Source organism: Microcaecilia unicolor, chromosome 10 (assembly GCF_901765095.1).
Source record: "Microcaecilia unicolor chromosome 10, aMicUni1.1, whole genome shotgun sequence".
NCBI classification, from domain to species: domain Eukaryota; kingdom Metazoa; phylum Chordata; class Amphibia; order Gymnophiona; family Siphonopidae; genus Microcaecilia; species Microcaecilia unicolor.
In genome coordinates this window covers 68958134-68967994 of record NC_044040.1, presented here as the reverse complement: position 1 = coordinate 68967994, position 9861 = coordinate 68958134, and the positions used below count along the sequence as shown (strand labels likewise).

The following is a 9861-nucleotide window of genomic DNA, read 5'->3' as shown; positions in this document are numbered from 1 at the left end:
AAGACATAGCAGAACTAGAAAAGGGAAGATGCTGGACTATGGGGGGAGGGGAAAGCAAGATAGGGGACTTGTAGGGAGGGGAAGGAGAGATGTTGGATTATGGAAGGGTAGGGCCTTGAAGTAGGAGGGGAGCAGGGCACATAGCTGAAGGTTCACCTAGGGTGTCAGATACTCTTGGGCCAGTTCTGCCATGCTTATAACATTAGAACATTACTGCTCCTGAAATTTATTTATTACAACCTGTGTCACTCAGAGAACAACTTTACTATTTACCTTTATCCTTTTAGTAGTCTGGCCTTTACCTTAAGCAAAATCATTTTACCAGGGACAGGGGTTAACAAAACGGTAACCTCGTTCAAGTGAACAATCCAGTTTAAGGAAATAAAGTCAGATGAAACGATATAGATTTTTAAAAATGCTCAATCAAGCTAAATAGAGTTTGCATACAAGGTACTTCTTATTCAAATATTTAACATTTGAAACAATTCAAAAAGTTTCTTAAAAGTAGACAATTGACACAGTTGGTCTTATTTTTTTAGCCTACTACACCCAGTTTCAGAACTTAACTAAGAATTTCAACCAAATATTCACACCTTATGAATCAGGTATGTATGCCAAGTATTCACGGATTTATCTTTCATTTGTGAGCTTTATACAGCTAAAAGTCTTTGTAAAGAATTTGATTCTTTGTGTTCTGTTTTTTTTTCAGTGCTGCATCCAGGGTCAGATGTCTAATTCAGGTAAGTATATTTATTATTTACTTTTCCTTTTCCTCTCTCCAGTAGTGTAAAGGAGAATTTCTCCAAGGAGGGACACAGGAATTTTTTCCATTACCCAAAAGAATGCTCGAGTGGAGGGGAATAGCAGCAGTAGCAGGCAGCAATGAGTGCCTGTGAAATCCGGAGGGGAGGGGGAGGAGGTTCTCCCAGGTACTTGCCCACCCCCACACACCCATGCTGGTCTCTCTTTCCTCACTTTCTCCCTCTTCTCTTTCTTTGTTTCTCTCTCTCTCTCTCTCCATCCTTTTCTTTAAAAGTTACTTACCTTTATTTTCTTCTTTCTTTCTTGTAAATGTCTCTTCTCCTTTCTTTTGTAGGGCTTGTGGTCTTCTGTCTTCATTTCTTCTTGTCATTGTAAACCTACTCCCTCACTTTACAAACTCAATAAGAGAAAACCCTACTTCCTCCACTTCAGTGTGTGGTCCTTTTACCAAGCTCTGGTAAAAGGGGCCCTGTGCTAGCGGCAGCACGTGTTTTTGCTGTTCACCGAGGCCCCTTTTACCAGAGAGTAAAAGGGCCAAAAAAAGAAATTGCCATGCTGTAAGTTCACACTTGCCACGCAGCCAATTCGGGGGAGGGGGCACTTACTGCCACCCATTATTAAAGGGCCCCTATATCTTTTAGACGATCTGTCTTTTTTTTTCTAGCTCCCACTAAAATCAAAAGATAATTAGTCTCTTGCTGGAAACCCACCCACATATAGCTTCTCTTCAACACAATATGACCACACAATTGTTTTCTTAACTTTTTTTCTCTGATTGAACCTGTGCTGTATAAGCATCAGGGCATTCCAATCGCCAATCCTGGCTCTACATCTTTTAATTATTTTTAGTGCATACACTGTCCCATTATAGTAGCTCTGTGTATTTATAGTGTTTTATTTAAATTTTTTAAATATATTACAAGAACATTAAAGAAACATGTAATCACATATAAGACTAAATATTATTATATGCAAGTCGACTTCAAGAGACCAAAATGAGATTCAAGAGAGAAAAGCAGATTCCAAATTACTCCAAATATACATGCATGAAAAAATAAACATCTAACCCCAAATCACACCTGCTTAAATCTGATTATAGTGCTCATTTTCAAAGCACATAGACTTACAAAGTTACATGGAGTGGCATTTTCGATATGACATCTAAGTCGGACTTTGAATATTTTGCACTAAACTTCACAAATCTGAATAGCAAACATGAACATTTTGCACTAAACTTCGCAAATCTGAATAGCAAACATGAACATTTTTGAAGGTGCAAAACATTATCTTTTTTTTGTCAAAAATACCATTTGTAACAAGGTGTATGCTCTGTGCGTTTATCTGTTCAGGCCATTTTCAAAAATAAAAAAAAAACATACAAGTGAAAAATATAGAATATCAAGCCATTGGGATTTAGGAGGAGCCAGCATTTTTAGCAGACTGGTCCCCCAGACAACCCAGGTACACATCTCACCATTGCTCCCTTGTTTGCTGAGCCCTCCAAAACCCACTACCCCCAACTGTACACCACTACAATAGCCCTTATGAGTGAAGGAGGCACCTATATGTGGGTACAGAGGGTTTCTGGTGAGTTTTGAAGGGCTCACAGTTTCCATCACAAGTGTAACAGGTAGGTGGAGGTATGGGCCTGGGTCCACCTGTCTACAGTGCACTGCACCCACCACTGCACTACTCCCAAATGTTATAGCCAGGTCCTTCCAGTGACTCATTTTTTTGAAATTAAATATGCTTATTACTTATATAACCCAGGAAAAAAATTATGTTTGTCACACAGCATGCTAGTGAGCTAATGAAACCTAACTAATGCTAAAACTGATGAGCTGATCAGAAGACAACTTTTTCAGTGGAACAGCCAAATTGGCTCAGTGGTGCATCTAGAAGAGAAAGTTTATAGTTTCACACTTTCTATACCACCCAAGCCGACTAGCAGATCTGGACAGTGTACAAAATTTTTAAAAACAAAGTGAAAAACAGTAGGAAAAGAACTACAATGTATTGACAGGAAAAGTAGCAGGCACTCAAAGAGGTTGAGCAACAGGTCGTGAAATGGAATATGGGAGAAGATAGAAAAGTAGCATGCAAAAACAGAGGGGAGGTGAAGGGACAAGAAAAGGAAAAAAAATTAGCCAGTGCTAAATGATAGTCCAGGAGTCTTCTGTTTATTGTTGAAAAAGCCTGTTCAAACAGCCATGCTTCTATAAAGTTCTTGGAAGATGTTTCAGACCTAAGGCCATAGGAGCCAACTTTTCAAAATTATTGGGGGTGCTAAGCCCAATGAAAATAACCCCTGCCTGGATACATACAAGAAATGTTCTCAATATTGGGGGTGCTCAAGCACCCACAGAGTCGGCTCCAATGCCTAAGGCTTAGTGGAAGCGAATTCCATCGAGCTGGTCCCACAAAGAAAAATGCACAGCAATGAGTACTTTTCAAATTGTGAGAGTTTTGGATGGGAAAGCACCAGTCGATCGTTTAAAGAGCACAGAAGACGAGGCGGTGAATATGGTATTGCAAAAACAGAAAGGTTATCTGGGTAACCGGTTCTATATGCCTAAAAACATGTATGAGAAGTTTGAGTACAATTCATTGTTCTACTGGGAGCCAATGAAATTTTTGGAGCAGAGGAGAAACATGATCAAACTTTCGTTCATGGCAGATAAATTTAATAGCTGTATTTTATACAGACTGTAGCCTTTTTTATATTTGCACAAGAGTGTCCAAGGTAAACAAGATTGCAATAATTTAAATTTGTTATTAATAATGATGGTACAAGAGTTGAATGTATCTGTATCAAAGAATCTGCAGATCGAAACTGAGCATGTGGGAGTTAGTCCTATAAGGAATCACATAGATTTAGGCAGTAGGTGTGGAAGCATATTTTCAAAGCACTTAGACTTACTAAGTTACATAGGGGTCCTTTTACAAAGGTATGTTAGCAGTTTTAATGCGTGCTAATCAGGGGCGTAGCTACATGGGACGATGGGGGCCTGGGCCCCCATGAATTTGGCCCTGGACCCCCCTGCTGACGACCCTCTCGACCCCCCCCCCCCTCTCCCACCGTCGCCATCTGCTACCTTTGCTGGTGGGGGACCCCAACCCCCGCCAGCCGAGGTCCTTTTCTTCCTTCATTCTGTTTCTGAGTCTGACATCCTGCACGTACAATAGAATGAAAGAAGAAGAGGACCTCGGCTGGCGTGGGTTGGGGTCCCCTGCCAACAAAGGTAGGCGACGGTGGCAGCGGGGGAGGGATGGTGGCGGAAGGGGGTCAAGAGGGTCATCGGCAGGGGGGGGTCAAAGTTGGTGGGGGGGGGGGTTGGCGGCGCCGGAAGGGGGGGGGCTAAAATGTGCCCCCTCACCTCAGGCTCTGGACCCCCCTCCCGCCGAAGTCTGGCTGTGCCCCTGGTGCTAATGATTAGCACATTCTAAATGCTAAAGATGCCCATAAGAATATATGGGTGTCTCTAGCATTTAGCGCACACTTATTTTTTGTGCGCTCTAAATATGCTAGTGTGCCTTTGTAAAAGGACCCCATAGTAACCTATGGAACTTTGTAAGTCTAAGTGCTTTGAAAATGAACCCCTAGTCATTTATGCGGATAAACGAGTTCATATATGTATGTAAACCACAATAATCTGGCGCTTTTCTGTAAGTAGGCGTATATCTGCGACCTCGTATACTTTGCTGGTGGGTGTTCCCATGGGCACAGTCTAGGCAGAACTCACACTTATGCATGTGACTTTTAGAATACTCCCCAGTCTAGGCATGAGCATTTACACCAGTTCTATGGCTAGTATAACTAAAATAAGAACTTATCCAGACATTGCGAGGGAGATTCAGAAGCATAGAAGAGACATTCAATTGATGAGACCTGCAGGTTTTTTTTTTCACACTGGGATAGACAAAAGGTCCATCAAGTCCAGCATCCTGTTTCCAACAGTGGCCAATCCAGGCCACAAATACCAGGCAAGATCCCAAAAAGGTTCAGTACATTCTATGCTGCTTAACCCAGAAATAAGCAGTGGATTTTCCCCAAGTCAATTTAATAATGGTTTATGGACTTTTCCTTTAGGAAGCTGTCCAGACCTTTTTTTAAACCCCGCTAAGCTAACGGACAGAAGTCTAGTTCTCCAGGTAGGAGCACTTTTTTCTTTTTAAAATTTCCTTGCAAGGTCCATCGAGTATGGTGGGGTTTTTTTCTATCCTGTTCAGCTATCTAGTTTCCTGGCTACTAATCGGAAAGTTGTTTCAGCTTAGTGCCAACCACCTTTAGATTCGATTCATTACTTGGCTTAAATAATACTGGAGATTCATGCTGCACTCATGTACTGTCTTATTTTCTTTCTTCTTCTTTAATTACATATTTCCTTAGCTAAAGTGACTGACTTCGTCCCTCATATATAGTGGACTTTAGTTGTTAAATCCTTATTCAGAAATGTTTCTGGTTGATTTTTCTGTAAGATTTCTCTTTATTTATACTTGATGGGTATGGATTTAACCACTTTTCTTTACAAGCAGGGTTTTGCTTGGTTATTTATGTTTTTAATTTATAATTATGTAGCAATTAAAAAAAAACATATCCAGACAATATTCAGGGAGCGGTGGTCGGGGCCATTCTCTCATCAGAGAAGGGGGGCATGGGGGGGATCCAGATTGCAGTAGAGAAAGTGGCACCAGAAACTCTTAATATTGCTATCGAACAGTTAACTGGGCACCAGCCAATATTCAGGCCAGTGTCCAGTTAGCTTAGCTGCTAAAGTTAGGACAGCCTTTTTGCAGCCTTAACTTTAGTTGCTTGCTTGAATATTGCTGCTAATGGACTATGTACAGTTTCTACTCAAGCTGCACCCACAAACCATCCCAGCACTAACCAGACAGCCCAGGATTGGTGAGGGCTGCTATTCAGTGGCACTGTCTGGTTAAGAGCTATTGAGTATCAGCAGTTAGGCAGGCACTGGGATAGCTTAATGGTTAGCACAATGAATTAAGAACTTGGGGAGCCTGGTCTCATTTCCCTAGGCAAGTCACTTACCCTGCATTACCTCAGGTACAATACCTTACATTGTGAGCTCACTAGGGACAGAGAAAGTACCTGTATGTGTAATATGTAAACTTTTTGGCTGTACCACAGAAAAGCAATATATTAAGAATCTAATAAACATAAAGTTAACCAGGCAGGAGGCTCTCCTGCCCAGTTAAATCACTTTCCTCATATGAAGAAAGGCTAAAGAAGTTAGGGCTCTTCAGCCTGGAAAAGAGACGGCTGAGAGGAGATATGATTGAGGTCTACAAAATGCTTGAGTGGTGTATTACAAGTAGAAGTGAATCAGTTTTTAAAAAAGTACAAAGACTAGGGGACACACAATGAAGTTACATAGAAATACTTTTAAAATAAATAGGAGGGCATATTTTTTCACTTAATGAATAGTTAAGCTTTGGAACTTGTTGCCAGAGGATGTGGTAACAGCGGTTAGCGTATCTGGGCTTAAAAAAAGGTTTGGACAGTTTCTGGAGGAAAAGTCCATAGTCTGCTATGGAGACAGACATGGGGAAGCCACTTCTTACCCTGGGATTGGTAGCAGGGAATGTTGCTATGATTTGGGTTTCTGCCAGGTACTTGTGACCTGAATTGGCCACTGTTGGAAGCAGGATACTGGGCTAGATGGACCATTGGTCTGAGTGGAGGAGTGGCCTAATGGTTAGCGCAGCAGGCTTTAATCCTGGCCACCTGGGTTCAATTCCCACTGCAGCTCCTTGTGACTTTGGTCAAATCCCTTAACCCTCCATTGCCCCAGGTAGAAGGAGCCCACTAGGGACAGAGAAAGTACCTGCATATAATGTGTGCAGTGCTGTGTACAACTAGTATGACTATTCTTATGTTCTTATGACTGGATATGTGTATATACCAGTTGTGCCAGTATTCTGTACTAGAAAGTAGGCACACAATTTCTTTTAGAGAATTGCCCTCATGAAAGATAATTCTATAAAAGGGCATCTATTTTTAGGCATCAAGAATGCACCTATTTGGAGCTTATTCTATAAAAGAAAATAGATGCCTACTGCCATAGTAGGACAAATACACATGTATATTATGGACACTGCTATAGCACAGCCACTTACATCAGTTATAGAGCTGGTGTAAATGTTCACAGTAACATAGGAAGTGATGGCAGATAAAGTCCTTCCATTCTACCCAAGTCACATTCATTATTCGATTCAAGATTAAATCAACAATGAATGTGATATTATATACTGTACTTGATAATGGACAATGAACTTAATCATGCTCACAACTAGATATCGTATTTAATAATTTCTGCTATCACACGTAGGTGGCGCCATTTTATAGAATAGCATGTAACATTTACATACTCTTGTGCACACACATGCCAATATTCTGGAGATATATGCATGTTGTTGGTGCAACCAGACTTTCAAGAGGATTTCTTCTTGTCCAGAGGAAGGTCAACGCTGTAAGCCTTTAAGGTGAAGGCTTGGAAAGAAAAACTTCCAACTTGGACAAATTGGATGCATTTTGAAGGCAACAGCAAGGTAGACTAGCAATCAGCTCGAGCTAGGAATAAGTTCTGTTTTCAAGAACATATGAAATTCTGTAATAAAGTGTTGGAAAGCAGCATTTAATTTACTCATGATACTACTGACAACAAACAAGTGCCTTGAAATAGAAGCATTTTCCCTCTCCTTCCTCTTGCTGTTTCCACAGATCTGTAATTATGCAGCAGTAAGTAAACACAGGCATTTCACTGAATCAGATAATCTAGTAATTGGGGCTTAATTTGTAGACAAAAAGGAAGTGAATTGCAGGGATAGGGCCAGGGCCAGAAGATATGATAGAGATGTTTAAATACCTCCATGAGAGGCAAATCTCTTTTAATTGAACGTAAGGTCTGGAATGAGGGGGCTTAGGATGATGATGAAAGAAGTAACCTGAGGAAATACTTCACAGAAAGAGTGGTCAATTTGTGGAACGGCCTCCCAGTGAAGGTGATGGAGATGAAAACTGAGTTCAAGAAATCTTAGGACAAGTACATAGGATCTCTAAGGGAGAGGAAGGGATAGTAGGAGGTATGAATAGGCAGAATGGATAGGCCATATAGTCTTTATCTGCCTTCAATTTTCTCTGTTTATAAATATATTTGAAAAAATCATATTCTTTTAAAATTTATTTTATTAAATATATCACCAACAGTAGCACAGATTTGCAATATTTTGGGCAAAATCTCAAACAAATCAGTGTTTTTCTCAACATTTATACATTTGGTTCCAGTCATAACCATAAGCAATTGGTGACTTGGCTGTTTGGGGAGGCTAAATTGGATCAGACCAGGGTGTGGGGCAGGGCAGATTGGAGCAAGTTAAAATGTTTGGGGTAGGAGGCATCACCTATGTCGGCAGTAAAGGGACAGTGGGGCACTTTTGAACGCAGTAAGGAAGGCATCCTTCACTGTATTGCTCTGGTGCAGCTATACCAGCTGTATTCTCACCCCACCCACCCCCCCTCCCAGTACCTCTGTAACTGATGGTAGTATGCAGAATGAATGTATTCCAGGAATTATGTGCCAAAATAAATCAAAATAATGCACCAAAATAGTACAACATATTAAACAACATTTGCAGTATTCTGAAAATAGATGCAGGCACTTTAACACTTGGCTCCAAGACAGCCCTAACTCCCCAATCCAGTATCTTCCTGTTGGCTATGTGAATTGCGGTGTTCAGCAACACTTACAGAAGTTTTGTGGTTAATGGGAACCATAATTTGATTTGCCTATCAGTCTTTATGGTAAGTTGCCAAATAACCACAAGACTTTAGATCTACTGTCCTTTATTTTATTCTGTATTAGCTGTACCTGATGCATAATCAGGGACATAGCCAAACTATGGCGGGAGGGAGGTCTGGAGTCCGAGGTGGGGGGGGCACAGTTTAGCTCGTCGCTGACTCCCCCTGCCACTTTTGACCCCCCCTCCTGCCGCCAGGTACCTTTGTTGGTGGGGTCCCCAACCCCTCCCTGCCAGCCAGTCTTCTTCAGTGTCGGTCTCCAATGCATTTGCTGATCTGTTTCTGTGAGTTCTGACTCCTGACGTCCTGCACGTGTGCACGCAGGACCTGAAGACTCACAGAAATGTCAGCGAACGCGCCAGACACCGGTGCTGAAGAAGACCGGCTGACGGGGTTGGGGACCCCCACCAGTAAAGGTACCTGGCGGTGGGGGAGGATCGGCGGCATGGGGGGGGTCGAAAGTAGAGGGAGCCAAGGCTAAATCTGTGGGGGCCCATACCCCCATGGCCCCACCTAGCTATGCCCCTGAGCATAATGCAGCTTGAGAACCAGGGAAGCCAGGGTTCAAATCCCGCTGCTGCTCCTTGAGATCTTGGGCAAGTCATTTAACCCTCTATTACCCCAGGTACAGACAGAATGTAAGCCCTCCAGGGCCAGGAAAATACCTACTGTACCTGAATGTAACTCAGAATGAGCTACAACTGAAAAAGGCATTAGCTAAATCCAAAATACAACTCTAGTCATATTAATACAAAACCCTACAAAAGTCACTCAGGGTATATAAGGCAATTCTACCATATTATAACATTACCAACTTCCAGGAGTTGCACAACAAGGTTCTTTGAAGGAAAAGGTAGCACCATAAACATTGCAGTGAGCACTAGAACATCAGCACACCTACTAAACAAGCCAAATTAGTACAGATTGATCCTACACCAACATTCAACACTATTGTCCCGGTTTAATAAACTGTGCTAAGGGTGCGCTAGCATTTATAGTGCACTGTAAATGCTAAAGACACCCATATATCCCTATGGGTGTCTCCAGCGTTTTAGTGCACCTTAGTAAACGACCCTAAGAGAATAACTGGTCTCTTTCACAAACAGAACATAGTCGTTGTGTTGCAGGGTACAGGCATTTAAGTTGGGTCGAGGGTTCCTTTTACTAAAGCGCACTAACAGATTCAGCACGTACTAATGATTAGTGCATGCTAAAAGGCCCTGTTTACTAAGGTACACTATCATTGTTAGCGTGTGCTAAAAATTAGCATGTGCTAACCG

The 9861-nt window shown here is 41.8% G+C and overlaps 1 protein-coding gene across 1 annotated transcript in view; it reads left to right on the top strand.

Moving 5' to 3' along the window:
• Positions 1–562: 562 nt before the first annotated feature.
• Positions 563–9861, top strand: part of TWF1 (twinfilin actin binding protein 1) — a 102379-nt gene continuing 93080 nt past the window's right edge. The window contains exons 1-2 of the mRNA XM_030216203.1: positions 563–605; positions 710–740. Of these exons, the coding sequence (XP_030072063.1) occupies positions 597–605; positions 710–740 (40 nt within the window). The 5' untranslated portion in view covers positions 563–596. The remainder of the gene's footprint in view (positions 606–709; positions 741–9861) is intronic.